The sequence below is a fragment of the Ctenopharyngodon idella genome, chromosome 6 (assembly GCF_019924925.1).
Source record: "Ctenopharyngodon idella isolate HZGC_01 chromosome 6, HZGC01, whole genome shotgun sequence".
Classification (NCBI taxonomy): domain Eukaryota; kingdom Metazoa; phylum Chordata; class Actinopteri; order Cypriniformes; family Xenocyprididae; genus Ctenopharyngodon; species Ctenopharyngodon idella.
In genome coordinates this window covers 10,068,139-10,083,671 of record NC_067225.1, presented here as the reverse complement: position 1 = coordinate 10,083,671, position 15,533 = coordinate 10,068,139, and the positions used below count along the sequence as shown (strand labels likewise).

The following is a 15,533-nucleotide window of genomic DNA, read 5'->3' as shown; positions in this document are numbered from 1 at the left end:
ACCACGCATTACGTAATCACGTTGGAAAGGTCACGCATGACGTAGGCGGAAGTACCGATCCAGTGTTCACAAAGCGAACGTGCAAAGACTAAGTCAAACGCCCTTAACCAAAAAATGATTTTGAAGTTAGAGGAGAAAATGAAATGGAGTTTTTTGCCCTATTGTGCGGTACTTCTGCCTACATCACGCGTGACCTTTCCATCGTGATTACGTAATGTGTGGCGCATCGCAGAGCAGTGCAAGACGAGCATTTGTGGTTAAAAAGTATATACATTTTTATTTTTTTTAGAAAATGACCGATTGTTTCACTAGATAAGACTCTTATTCCTCGTCTGGGATCATGTAGAGCTCTTTGAAGCTGCACTGAAACTGACATTTGGACCTTCAACCCGTTGAACCCCAGTGAAGTCCACTATATGGAGAAAAATCCTGAATGTTTTCCTCAAAAACCTTCATTTCTTTTCAGCTGAAGAAAGAAAGACATGAACATCTTGGATGATGTGGGGGTGAGTAAATTATCAGGGAAAACTCAATTCTGAATTGAACTAATCCTTTAAATGCACTACCGGTCAAAATGTTGTGCTCATTATTAACCATTATTAACAATTGAGTGCCAATAATAATTGAGCACCTATTAGCATATTAGAATGATTTCTGAAGGATCATGTGACACTGAAGACTGGCGTAATGATGCTGAAAATTCAGCTTTGCATCACAGGAATAAATTACAGTTTAAAATGTATTCAAATAGAACACCGTTTCTGACCGCTAGTGTAATTGTTCAGTATTTTGTGGATTTTTGTTCAGCGCTTACAAGCATTTTCTGCTTTCTCTTTCTAGACTTTTGTGCTTTATAACTCTCTAAATATTTGTTTTTATCTACTCTTTTTCTCCTGCCCTCAAAGATGGACCAATCAAGCTCTTCTGTAGGTTTTCTGATGTTTGTCATAGGCACCATTTACTGTCATGATCTAGTCATATTGTGTGTTGTGTGTCATTGCTTAACACGTTATCATGCATTCTTGTGATTGCATTCATTTTAATCTCATTGAGTAGTTAGTCGATGTTTGGGTAGTCACAAGCCTCTTTTCTTCTTTGGCAGCTGTGAAAATTAAAAAGCCAATCAAAACCAAGTTCCGCATGCCAGTGTTCAATTGGGTGGCTCTGAAACCAAATCAGATCAACGGCACTGTCTTCAATGAAATCGACGATGAGAGGATCCTGGAGGTATTTGTCTGCAGCACTTTTACATGATGTGAAATGTGTGATCTTTATCAACTCTGCATGTATTACACCACCATATCGGTCTGCTTCTTTATCATGTTCCTGTTTGAGTTACTGCTACATAATAGAAAGATGCCAGATGGTGTTTACTGATCAGTTTAGTTTCAACTCGTTTTTAAAGTACATTCTGTAACTGTAGCCACTGAAATGGCAAGCAGCGACATATAAAATTTCAAACTGTACTCACTGTACTTCAGTAATCTGATGAATTTCCAGGTGAAACAGTATGTTTAATGAGAGAAATTTAGGACGGGATTTGATTTTGTAAAACAAGAATTGATTGGATCATGTAAAGTGGGCGTTGTACATCAGAAAGAGCCTGGTACTTGGAGGAGAGGTGAAAGAAAGTACATTTTGATAAAAGATTATAAAAACAAACATTTTTATTTTAAAATAACTCACACAATGAATCCTGGAACGTGCATTACAGTAAATGTCTTCATTCTATGTTGACTGTCATGAGGTTTGCATTCGTGGTGGGTCCATCCATGAGTGCTATGGATAGCAATTTAATAGAATACTTTGGTTTGTAGGATTTGAATGTGGATGAGTTTGAGGAAATGTTCAAGACCAAAGCCCAGGGCCCTGCCGTTGACATGACGATGCAAAAGCAGAAGGCTCCTCAGAAGGGCCCCAATAAAGTTTCACTACTGGAGGCCAACAGAGCCAAAAACCTCGCCATCACACTGCGTAAGGCAGGGAAGAGCCCGGAGGAGATCTGCAAAGCGATCCAGACGTAGGTTCCCCTTTTGCCTCAAATCTCAAGATAACTCAAAGAATATGAGCCATATTCTTGGTGAGATGGTGTTTACAACTATGGGATTGTTCTTGTTCATTTTCTTGTTGAAACGGCAGTTCTGATGCTGTTCATTTCACAGTTCAATTCCTGTATCTTTTACGTCTGCTGTTTTCGTTTTGTTTTTTTTAGGTTTGTTTTGGGTTTGTTTTGTTTGGTTGGTTTTGTTTTGGTTTTGGTTAGGGTGTGTGATATAAGTGATATATATCACTACATGATTTAGTCTAGTAGGTTAGACTAGTGCGCTTGTGTATTTAGATTGCTTGCTTTCACTGTGTGATTTAGTCAATTAAAATGCATTTAGAATGCACCCAATATTCAAGATAAGGGGGCAAAAATACCTCTGTATGTCTTTTATATTTATATCATTTAATATCGTTAATTATTATCACATAAAGAGTGCCGTTTTTTTCTCCAAAATCAGCATTACAAATGTGATTTCGATTTTTTTTAGTTCAATAAACAAGTTAATATTAAATGACTTGCATTTTAGACACAATATTTCCTGTTTTTGCTGTATTTCATCTTTGAAAATAGTTCCAAACAAAGCCTCAGGATTGTTTTGCATCTCTAAGCAACACACAGCGATGTTTTCTTACTGAATGAACGAATCGTTTGAATGAATGATTCAATGACTCACTCATTAAGACAGTCAAATGCTTTGTTCCTGAATTAATCAGCCGTTTGAATGAATTGCTTGAACGACTGCGCCATTGACCAACAAAAACCTGGTCTAAAGTCAATGGCGCAGTATTTTTTTTGTTATTTAAAAGGCGTGTTAGTAATATGCGCCTATAGGCTGGTGCACAACGCTCGTACACGCTTATTACACACACAGGGACACGCAGCAGCACACACATGCCAAATAATAAAAATAAAAGGATTACAGTGTAAAAGATTATTATTGTGTACATAAAGATAAAAATGGCTACATGTCATAATGGATAGTCATTGCATGTATCAAAATTACCTATTTGCAGTAATGACGAATGAAATTGGCTAATTACTGACTCGTCAGGTTGAGGGTGTCTATATTCCGGCATGTAAATGGTGCAAGTGCAACTGGCTTTTAAAGGGAATGGGACACTCTGATTGGTTTATTGCCCAAAACACACCCATTGATTCATTAAGAGACTAGCTACAACCCTTATGGACCATGCACCAACCATTTTTTCCATCGTTAATCTAGCAAAAGTGGATTCGGACACGCCCTAAGTGCACCTGCGCCATGTGCTTCAGGCCATGTGCTTAGATCGTTAAAATAGGGCCCAATGACTCACTCATTAACAGTGACTTGCTGCCTCCTGCTGGTGGTTTTAATTTCACATTTAAAGTATCTTTTTAAAATAATTTCGAAATATCAATATTCAGTGTTTGATGTTTAAAACATTTAAAACATTATGCATAAAAAATGGTGTTATAAAAGTAAAAATGCACACAAACTTATTGGAAAAGATCATTTCTGTCACTGCTGTGAACTGACCACCACACAGAATATGAAGAATATCAAAGACTTTAAGAGTCAGCTGTCCATGGCAGTCCTAAACCTGCCAAAGTATCAACACAATAAACACACAGCAATATATTTTCTAATTATCATTATCAAGAAAATCCCAGAAAATATCAAGATATAATTCTTTGTCAATATCTACACCCCTAGTTTTGGTTTGGTTTTGTTTGGATTGGTTTTGGGGTTTTTTTGTTTTGAATAGCACTGTGATCAGTTTCTCTCCTCCCCTCAGGTTTGACCTTCGTACAGTGCCTGTGGATTTCGTGGAGTGTTTGATGCGGTTCATGCCCACTGAAAGTGAGGTGAAGATGCTCCGCCAGTACGAGCGGGAGCGACGGCCAATGGACGGGCTCACTGATGAGGACCGGTTCATGATGCTTTTCAGCAAGATCGAAAGGCTGCCACAGCGGATGACCATCATGGCCTTCATGGGCAACTTTAGTGATAGCCTGCAGATGCTCACACCGGTAAAGTGGATAGAGAAATAGAGAAACAAATCAATGGTGAAATTGAATAATGTAACACTGTTTTGAATATCTAAAATGATCTGAAATGCATTTATAAATTTTGTCTTTTTACTGTTGCTGTTTTTCCTACAGCAACTTCATGCTATCATAGCAGCATCTGTATCCATAAAATCATCACAGAAGTTAAAGAAAATCCTTGAGGTAAGCCACTAAAACTCTAACATCAGAGTCTCTTTTTACAGTCTTGCTTGTAATTAAGTATGTGATCTCTCTCATCTCAGATCATTTTGGCCCTGGGGAATTATATGAACAGTAGTAAGAGAGGAGCTGTTTATGGCTTCAAACTTCAGAGCTTGGATCTGGTAACTTATTACATCTCGTACACCTTTGCAAAACCATTTTTTTTCTGAAATATTATTCAGTTTAATTATAATATTGTAATGTATCTTGCCTTCAGCTGTTGGAGACCAAGTCCACAGACAGGAAGCAGACGCTTTTGCACTACATAGCCAATGTGGTGAAGGAGAAATATCCTATTGTGAGCATTTTCTACAATGAGCTGCACTACATTGAGAAAGCTGCTGCAGGTAAGTGTCCATCGACACTCAAAATATGTTTGAAATATCCTAATTAGAAAGGGTAATTATATTTCTTAATCAGTGTTACTGATAACTAAAACTAAACTTTTAATTGAACATTTTAAATAGTTAATTGGAAAAAAAATTGCCTTGACGACAAACTGAAATAAAAACAAATTAACTAAAATTAAAATTAAAACTGAAAGTATAAAAATGGAAGCTAATTCTTAATATAATTATATAAATACACTAAAATAACACCGCAGCCAAAATAGCGATGTATAACAGATGTATCGCTTTTATTTTCAGTTTCCTTTTTAATTCAAAATATTGACAAACTTGTTAGCTATCTGATTCTCAAATACGTGTAAGTGAATGTGTTTTGTCCTTTAAAAAGCTTCATAATGATCACGTTAGCTGATCTATATAACGTAGCCGCCATGTTAGTTTTCACCGCAATATATCTGTTGGATTTACAACATGTCAATTCATCTACTTCTCCCAAAATACATGAAAGTAAGTGGCCGGTGAAGTGGAAGAAGAATAGAGTAAACGTTACAGTTATCTACACAATGTGTATCTGATGTGAATAAAACACGTCATCGATTATAATTGTAAGGATTGGTATTGCCGCTTCCATAGACGTCAGTGTGTATTTTACAAACTATAAATGTATTGTTTTGCTAGTACTTGTGTGTATTTAAATGTCTGAAACGTACAATAAACATTATGTGGTTGAAAACACTGAATAGTTGTGATATTTGACAAGTACTGAGCGTGTCCGGTGTGGTGAGAAATCGAGTCCCCCAGGAATCGAGTCTCCTTTAGGACCCCAAGTGATCCCATTGGTTCAACGGTCTTTTAATGGGTAGTATTTTTAGCACCTGATTATAATTCCTGCAAAATCACGTTATGATTTATATCATTTAAAATGCATTATAATGACTATTAATGTCTTTTAAATTACATGGTTCATATACTAGTATATAACTGAAGCTATAGGTTGTGAAATCAAGCATTTTAGCAGTTTTTCATAAGCAGTTAGCTTATGTACTAGCATAGCATACATCTACCTGATCAGCCTGCTAGCTTTGCTTATATTATATTAGGTTTGTTTTTTGCTTCCAATATAGTTCCCAATAACATGTTTCAGATTAATGATGTTTGTGTACTTAGCGTGACAATTCATTTTTAAAAAATGTATTATAGTATTATTATATACTATAAGACTTTGCTATTACTTTGTGAAATTAATATTAAATCACTTTTACAGAACATAGTATGTTGCAACAATCCTTATCCTTATATAAAAAAAAAATTAAAAAAAATTTTTTTGGCATGGTTGTGTTTCCAGTTTGTTTTATTACGCAATACATAGGCATCCATTTTATATTTCAAGCATGTTGTTTGTGCACTTAATGTAATAAGCATCATACAATAGTGAAATAGGTTATAATTAGTCAAGACATCACGATAAAAACTTTTGATCAGGCATTACCGCCTGGGTAATAAAGGAGACCCGATTCATGGGGGGGGACTTGATTTCTCATGACATTGTCTCTGGCTCAGCACCAGCCAATACACAAAAGCAATTTTGAATTTACCAGTTGATCATGTGATGTACGGAACGTTCTAAACACACCGGTGTGTTTGTACGCCTCAGAGGGTTAACAGGAACAATTAGAAAAACAGATTTATTGTCCCTTAATATGCAAAGCTACAGTAAGTTTGTTTTTGAGAGTGGGTTTCATTAATCCCATGTTGCAGTCTCTCTGGAGAATGTTCTCCTGGATGTGAAGGAGCTACAGAGAGGTATGGATCTGACCAGGAGAGAGTACAGCATGCATGGCCACAACTCCCTGCTCAAAGATTTCATCCATCACAACGAGGCCAGGCTTAAGAAGCTTCTGGATGATGCTAGAATTGCACAGGTATTTATTGAACTTTCAATAGGGTGTTGTGGTTAAAAAGAAAAATCTGCGCTGGGATGATTATGATTATGTGACTTGGATGTAATTACAGGATGCTTTTGACGAAGTTGTCAAGTTCTTTGGGGAGAGCGCCAAGACCATGCCACCCTCTGTGTTCTTCCCTGTGTTTGTTCGCTTCATCAAGTCCTATAGGGTGAGACTTTATACTATCAGTGCACCAACTTCCTTCTGGTTCACACAGGACCTAGATCTAATTTGTCTGTCATTGTCTGCAGCAAGCGGATGAAGAGAACGAGCAAAGGAAGAGGCAGGAGCAGCTGATGATGGAGAAACTTCTGGAACAGGAGGCCTTGATGGAGGAGCAAGAAGATCAACAGGTATCATGTTGAAGTCATAAATGAGAGCCATAAGCCCAAAGTATACTTCATTTTATTGCGTACGTTCACTGTTGTACGCATAGACTTTAACTTTGACGTGTACACAGTTGTGCATTAGGACAACTTGCACTCTGTCAACAAAATGTTCTGTCCTTGTCAGAACATGTATACCATGTGAATCCCTGGGGCACTGTTGCCACCTTGTGGACAAACAAATTAGCGCAAAAAAAACGTGTATGTGCGACCTGTTTGTACACAGTGTATGTAGTTAGAATAATCGAGCTGCATGCTTACAGTATGCATGTGCTGTGCTGATAATGAAATTCACATCACGTGCACTGTACACGTATCCGTAAACTAGGGCTGCCCTCGACTAAAGATTTTTCTAGTCGACTAGTAGTCGTTCATTTAAAGGGATAATTCACCCAAAAATGAAATTATCCCATGATTTACTCACCCTCAAGCCATCCTAGTGTATATCTTCTTTCAGACAAACACAATCAAGAGTTATATTTAAAAATATTCTGGCTCTTCCAAGCTTTATAATGATAGTGAACGGCACTCATGATTTTGAAGCCCAAAAAAGTGCATCCGTCCATCATAAAAATAATCCATACGGCTCCAGGGGGTTAATAAAGGCCTTCTGAAGCGAAGCGATGGGTTTTTGTAAGAAAAATATCCATATTTAAAACTTTATAAACTAAAATAAATAGCTTCCGGCAGACGGCCTATGCAAGTAGACTTATACGCCAAAAGAGTAACCCCTGACACGATGTATGATGCAGGATGTAAGTGTCTAAGCTTCTCTTCTCTTATATCGAAATCCTCCAACATTTCTCTTTAAAAATTCTCATTTTAGACTTCTAATTCATGACCAGTGTTTTGTTTTGCTCTGTCCTCTGTGCTTCCATGTTTGTCATTGCGTCAGACGTTGGGTCAGGGGTTACTCTTCTGCCGCAAATTCCAGCCGTCTGCCGGAAGCTAGTTATTATAGTTAATAACGTTTTAAATATAGATATTTTTCTTAAAAAAAAAACATCACTTCGCTTCAGAAGGCCTTTACTAACCCCCTGGAGCCGTATGGATTACTTTTATGATGAATGGATGCATTTTTTTGGACTTCAAAATCGTAAGCACCATTCGATACCATTGTAAAGCTTGGAAGAGCCAGGATATTTTTAAATATATCTCCGATTGAGCTCATCTGAAAGAAGATATATACACCTAAGATGGCTTGAGGGTGAGTAAATCATGGGATCATTTTCATTTTTGGGTGAACTATCCTTTTTAGGTGATTAGTCAACTCTTCGCACAAGTATGTTAATAAGCCATATAAACCAAGGAGACTGTTTAAACATTTTAATAATTTATTGATAATGTTTTCCATGTTTCGGCTGCAGAGATTAAGTCAACGATGCTCTCTCGTCATCTACGCAGTAGTAGACGCGCCTTTATGCACATTTCATACGGATTACATAATCTGAGAATATTTGTTTTCCACTTGAATTGGTTGACAATCGCTTGACATTTCAAGTTTTCTATAGATATATTCTGTGAGGCAAGTATACACTGAGTTTTGGTTTATTTTTTTGACGCGCTCAAGTTTGCAGAGACCGAGACGGCAGAACATGCATCCTGTTTGTTTTCTTTATTTTACAAAGGGCAAGTTTTCTTGTTATTGTAAGTTTACACAAATAAAATTAGACGCTTTACAGTTTCAAATGATGTATTACTCCTATCTCTATGACGAAAAATTACGGAGTATTTTAAGTTGTTTCCGCTGTTATCAGGAAAAGACACAAGTAATCGTGCCATGTCGTGCAGTAAAGTGTGCTTCCACACTCCACACAAACACTTGGATATGCACCTAATAATAGCACACAATTATTTTGGTTAACGTTACAGCGAGCAGCCATGTAAAGTTGCTACTGCTTGCATGTTTCAAATGATAAGCCATATTTGAGGTCAATGGATAAGGTGAGCGTTCAGATTTCCTGGCCCACATACTGTAATTACCTCAAGGACCCGGCGTTAACGATCTGTTGCTTTTTTTTTTTCTTTCTGCGACTAACAAAATTTTGGTCGACTAAGCCTCTTCTAATCGACTAACAATTAGTCGAATATTAGGGGGCATCCCTAGCGTAAACAATGAGCTTTAGGCTTTACTAGTTCACACTAAAATGTACATTAAAGGAATATTGTTAAGTGGGAAGATTACAGTAAAACTGTGTGCAATAACCGCATATTCTTTCCCTTATTAACTCACTCAATCACCAGTCGCCATCTCACAAGGGCAAGCGGCAGCAACAGGAGCTGATTTCGGAGTTAAGGAAGAGGCAAGGCAAAGATAGCCGCCACGTCTACGAAGGCAAAGATGGAGCCATTGAGGACATCATTACGGGTAAGAACGCCACTGGATGGAAAAACTCAGACAGATTCATTTGATTGAATGTATGACAAATGAATCGGTTTCCCTAAGTGTGTATTGGTCTTGTTCTTTTGATAGTAACGGTAGACGTACTGTAGCAGTAGATGCCATGCTGTTTAGCTTTACTGGAGTTTAGAGGCTTGAAGTTTCTGTCTGATTCTGTGCTTTTTCTAGAGCTTCTTGCTTTTGGTGTTTCTATGTTGTGATTGGCTATTATTTTGCTGCAGTGCTGAAGACCGTCCCCTTTACCGCACGATCAGCCAAACGTGGCTCGCGGTTCTTCTGTGACCCCGCCCTCTCCGAGGACTTCCATTACTAAACTAAATTCTCTCCCCTCAGAAAGGTGCCTTTAAGTCTGTCTCTTCTTCGCTCATCTCCTAGCCATCCTTCCCTCTGTCTGTTTCTTCATTTGTTTACTGTTCACCTGGGTGTAACCGTGTTAAATACAGTACGGACATGTGTACTTGCATCAAAATAATTGTTAGGTACAATGTAATTATTGTGTTCATACTATATTGCAAAAGTTTACTGTAATTTACTGTGATGAGGTGGGATACGGGTAAGGTTAGGACAGGTTTGGTGGTATGGTTAGGTTTGAGGTGTAAGTGAAAGGTAAACAGTGTAATTATAGAAGTAATTACAGAATGTATTACATTATTACAGCTTTAATGACATGCAGGTTTTTTTTTAATTGAAGTACAATGTAAAAACAAGTATGTACACAATAAGTGCATTGTATCAAATGATTAATTTGAATGTTAGTATATAGTAGCGGGACCAAAATGCATGCCTGCCTTTAATACTTCCACCATTTTGCATTTTGTTTCTTGTGCACTATTTCTAGTCACAGATAAAAAAAAAAAAAAAAGTCTTGAAGTTTTCCCTCACAAATTGGTGTCTTGGTAACTACCTTCAACATATCATGACTTATCAGAAAGATCGAAATAGTAGGAGTGCACCAATAGTAAAATTCTGGCTAATATAAGCCAAAAATATTTCCAAGTTTTTGTTGATAACAGATAAATGGCCAATATTAAAAAATATTCTATTCCATTTTAAATAAATTTTAAATTAAACATCAAAAATTAAAATCAGCCATTTTAAATGCTCCAAGTGAATTTCGGCATCATATTATAATGTACAGCGTGAATTCATTTTTTATTTGCTAAAGATTACTTTTAACAATGTTATTAAATTATGTTTTGCCTTCATGTTAAAATAGGGGAAATGAGTATGCACAGTTAAATTTCCAATATTGGCCGTTAAATCCAATATCAACAAATGGTAGAGACAGATAAATGGCCAATATTAAAATGTTAAATTCTATTTTGTCTAAATAAAAATAATGCATCAAAATCTAAAATCAGTCATTTTAAATGCTCCAAGTTAATTTAGGCATCACAACATTAAAATGTACAATATGAAGTATTAAATATTAATTTTCATTCGTTTATTTGTTAAAGATTACTTTAAACAGTGTTAATAAATTATTAGTATGTTGTAAAGATGAATGGTAACACTTTACAATAAGGTTTCATTAGTTAACTGCATTAGTTAAAGGAACACTCCACTTTTTTTGAAAATAGGCTCATTTTCCAACTCCCCTAGAGTTAAACAGTTGAGTTTTACCGTTTTCGAATCCATTCAGCCGATCTCCGGGTCTGGCGGTACTACTTTTAGCATAGTTTAGCATAGTTCATTGAATCTGATTAGACCGTTAGCATCTCGCTCAAAAATGACCAAAGAGTTTCGATATTTTTCCTATTTAAAACTTGACTCTTCTGTAGTTACATCGTGTACTAAGACCGACGGAAAATGAAAAGTTGCGATTTTCTAGGCCAATATGGCTAGGAACTATACTCTCATTCCGGCGTAATAATCAATGAACTTTGCTGCTGTACCATGGGTGCAGCAGGCGCAATGATATTACACAGCGCCTATGACCCCCTGCTTGCACAGGGAGCGTGCCTTGCAACCATGGAGACATTTGTGAGAGACGCTGCGTAATATCATTGCGCCTGCTGCACCCATGGTACGGCAGCAAAGTTCCTTGATTATTACGCAGGAATGAGAGTATAGTTCCTAGCCATATCGGCCTAGAAAATCGCAACTTTTCATTTTCCGTCGGCCTTAGTACACGATGTAACTACAGAAGAGTCGAGTTTTAAAGAGGAAAAATATCGAAACTCTTTGGTCATTTTTGAGCGAGATGCTAACGGTCTAATCAGATTCAATGAACTATGCTAAGCTATGCTAAAAGTGGTACCGCCAGACCCGGAGATCGGCTGAATGGATTCGAAAACGGTAAAACTCAACTGTTTAACTCTAGGGGAGTTGGAAAATGAGCCTATTTTCAAAAAAAGTGGAGTGTTCCTTTAACATGAACTAAGAATGAACTGCACTTCTACAGCATTTATTAATCTTAGTTAATGTTAATTTCAACATTTACTAATACATTATTAACATCAAAAGTTGTATTTGTTACATTCACTGTGAACTAACATGGAAAAACCGCTGGATTCTTATTACTAACATTAACAAAGATTAATAAATACTGTAACAAAAGTATTGCTCATTGTTAGTTCATGTTATGTAATACATAAACTAATGCTAACAAATGAGACCTTATTGTAAAGTTTTACAAAATTAACTTTATCATAACAGTCATGTAAAAATAGGGGAAAAGAGTATATCCACAGTTAAATATTCAATATCGGCCATTATACAGTCAAACCAAAATTTATTCAGACACCTTGAACATTCCATTCATTAATACAGTTTATTCACTATAGTTTAAAAAAAATGGTAATAAAATATGACAAGATCTCAGAGTTAAACTGTGTCAGAAAATAATTTTCTTAATTACGTCAGATAACACTTAAGCAAAACATGGTCAGGTCAAAGGGTCTGAATAATCTTTGGTTCCAAATTTTTATCAGTTTTACTGGTAGTCCACTGTATGAAGAATTTTTGGGTATAATATGTCACAGTTTACTTTATTTTGCTATCCTCACTTACATAAATGAACTATAGTGTCCTGCACCCACTAGTCAAAATATATAAAAAATGTCTGAATAATTTTTGGTTTGACTATATCTAATATCAACTGATACCCATAAATGGCTAATAATAAAAAAAAAAAACAATGAATCAGTAATTGTAAAAATAGGGGAAATGAGTTTGCACAATTAAATATTCAAGATAATTCAAATAAAACATCAAAAACTAAGATCAGTCATTTTAAATGCTCCAAGTGAATCAGGTAGGGTCAGGTTAGGTATCATAACATTGTCTGTAAATGTAAAAATAATACAAGTATGCTCAATATGTTTTCAATATCGGCCATTATATCCAATATCAACCAATACCAGTAAATAAAAGAGAACTGTAAAATAACCGTTATGGTAGTGGAATATTGTGCATTCCTACTAAATTGATCTAAAACTAACCAAACATCCACACACCTGTCTGTTTTGCACCCATCTTTGGCCCCGTCTCATCCAGATCTGTTGTGTTCGGTGTTTAACGGTGTACCTGTTTGTCTTCAGACCTGCGCAGTCAACCCTTCCGACGGGCTGATGCCCTGAGAAGGAGCGGGAGAAGGAACATGGAGGTACAGCACCTTCAGCTGCGCAACATGGAGATCACCACCTGCTAGCCAGCTTTTGAGGCCAATGACACCACTGAAAAAAAGAGCAAAAATAGCACACTTAGGACAATGGAAGGGTGGATAAATGTGACACTGAACACTTCCGCTTACCTGGGATCTGGCATCTCGATTTAATGGACTGTTTTATAGAAAGAAAGATGGAGAGAATGTGTTGGATGCCATATGTTAGTCCTATACAGTCAAATGTTGTGGATTCTACAAATGGACATTGTGAAGGAAGATGAAGTAGTGTGGTGTTTTATGTTTCAACTTTGTGTATTACGTACAAGAATGAGCAGAAATGGCGAATGAAGACTTTGCTTTGGCCCACTTGTCATTTAACCTCTTGTTTTAAAACTCCAAGCTAAGCAGCTTTTTCTGAGGGGAAGATTTACAAGATGCACTTTTATTTTTTATTTTTGACATTGAACCTGGATCATCTTAAAATTGAACTTTTGATTTAAAAAAAAAAAAAAGGTGGATGAAGAACGAGAAGGAGATTCGAACTTAAGCTGGTCTTGATAGTGTAGAGCTGTTGAGAATGACACTTTACGGACTAAAAACATCCATGAAATGTTGAGAAAATGTTTACTACCAAGCATTCACAACCAGTTTGACATTGTATGTACAACACATCTCATTTTAATCACAGACTTGCTCTCCTACTGGTTTTATCTCATGTGACATTTGTGAGCCGTGAAAAAGAGTTTGCTGTTTTTTTTAAAAAAAGGAAAAAAAATGACATTTCATTGGACAAAAAGTCTTTTTTTTAAATGTACAGATATTTTGCTACAAAATTGAGCCTCTTATTTTTTACATTGTTCATCCATTGTGGTGCTGTACATATTGTTGAAACAAACCAACTTGTCCTGCAATATCACTGGAATGGTATTAACTTTTATGTTGTTTAGTATGACAGTATTATTTAATTCGATGGTGAAGACAGTGAATCAACTTTACTCTGTGACCTGAATTGCTCTCTCATCACTATTGTTGCATATGGTAAATGTCTGTGGTTGCACGTAACACTTGAAAGCTTGAGCTGACACTAGTGGCACATATAACGTTTTTCTACTTCGATCTCTTTAACTGGAATCAGTGGTTGTGTGCAAATAAAGCAAAGACACCAGCACCGTTAAAAACAGTGATTCTTTTGTGTGGTCAATGTTTTTATTTTACTGAAAATCTGGATTGACACATGAGAATGCTCGATGATAAATGTGATGTTGGAGCTACTTGAAATGAATGTGGTGTGGGCAGTGGTAACATAATGCTGCCACAAGGTGGTAGCAACCCCTTGTGTGCCAGGATCTTAGCGGCCCCGGGTCTGTGGAACAGGCTTTTGTACAATTAAACGTGGCCAGATTAAACTTACTGATTCATTTAAACGAGATCCCGTGAATAATGTTTAGCTCACTGCTGAAAAGGCATAATATTATTTTGTTTTTTGATCATTTTGCCTGTGTTAATGCCAACTGCACAAATTTTCGCGTAGGTGTGTATTTTTATTGGAATTTTACTATTTCACCCCCATTTCCTTTAATAAATCTATTTTACACTTGGTACACAAAATAGCTCCACTCCACCTTAAGGACAAAAATGTCCCCATTAAAATGGCAATTTTTAATCCCAGGGCCATTTAACTATAAAATAATGCAATCTTTGTCAATAGGCTTTCATTCTGTTGGCAAAGCTTTAAAAAAAAAATTAAAATAAATTAAAAAAATACTTTTTTTTTTTTTTTTTTTACCAAATGGTGCCATTTTCTTAGGTTTGGCCTACAAAGCAAATAGTCGCTTTATTCCTGTTTTCTGCTTATTATAGAGCCAATTTGATCAATTATGCAGCTATAATTGTATAATAATGGATGTCAGAGTGTGGTTTGCATGTGTTTTAATAAAAAAAAAATATGCATATAATATTTGAGAGAGAAAAACTACTGCAATATCCAACCACTGTGTGTACCAGTGGAGCTTTGCTGGCATCTAACGGGGAAAGTTTGGTACTGCGCCTAAACAAAATCTTACTGAAAGCTCATTTTTTGAGATATCAACCTTAAATTTGGAACACAACTTATTTAGATTTATGGCTTTGATTTTCTTTGACATGTTTCATAAAATATATATTTTATATAAAATATTGTTCATAAATATTTTTCATAAACCTCTATAACTTTTTTCTTATTTCACTTTTTCAAACTTTTTTACTTCAACAATAATCTGCAGAGGGTCTTCTTTAAAATGAGAACAAATTTAAGTCTGTGCTCCCAAGATTCAAATTTTTATGACAGTTTTTGGACATGGACATTAACTTTTTTTTAACTGAAGCACAAGGGTTAAAACATCACAGTACATTTATGTGGAGTAAATTTATGTTTTCGGTAACACTTTATTTTAGGGTCTTTTAACCAGTTGCTTATTAGCATGCATATTACTAGAATATTGGCTGTTTATTAGTAATTATTAAGCACATATTAATGCCTTATTCTGCATGACCTTATTCTACATTCTTAA

General features: G+C 36.1%; 1 protein-coding gene across 4 annotated transcripts in view; it reads left to right on the top strand.

Annotated features, from left to right (window-relative positions):
- fmnl2b (formin-like 2b) overlaps positions 1 to 14,162 on the top strand; it is a 35,077-nt gene extending 20,915 nt beyond the window's left edge. Inside the window, exons 16-28 of one of the 4 annotated variants that reach the window (XM_051897471.1) lie at positions 906 to 926; positions 1,103 to 1,227; positions 1,818 to 2,020; positions 3,823 to 4,057; positions 4,190 to 4,258; positions 4,339 to 4,419; positions 4,515 to 4,644; positions 6,403 to 6,566; positions 6,658 to 6,759; positions 6,842 to 6,943; positions 9,221 to 9,344; positions 9,599 to 9,714; positions 12,920 to 14,162. In XM_051897471.1, coding sequence (XP_051753431.1) covers positions 906 to 926; positions 1,103 to 1,227; positions 1,818 to 2,020; positions 3,823 to 4,057; positions 4,190 to 4,258; positions 4,339 to 4,419; positions 4,515 to 4,644; positions 6,403 to 6,566; positions 6,658 to 6,759; positions 6,842 to 6,943; positions 9,221 to 9,344; positions 9,599 to 9,690 — 1,448 coding nt within the window. In that variant the 3' untranslated portion in view covers positions 9,691 to 9,714; positions 12,920 to 14,162. The remainder of the gene's footprint in view (positions 1 to 905; positions 927 to 1,102; positions 1,228 to 1,817; positions 2,021 to 3,822; positions 4,058 to 4,189; positions 4,259 to 4,338; positions 4,420 to 4,514; positions 4,645 to 6,402; positions 6,567 to 6,657; positions 6,760 to 6,841; positions 6,944 to 9,220; positions 9,345 to 9,598; positions 9,715 to 12,919) is intronic. The other 3 variants (XM_051897473.1, XM_051897470.1, XM_051897472.1) reach the window with 3 other exon arrangements.
- Positions 14,163 to 15,533: the final 1,371 nt, after the last annotated feature.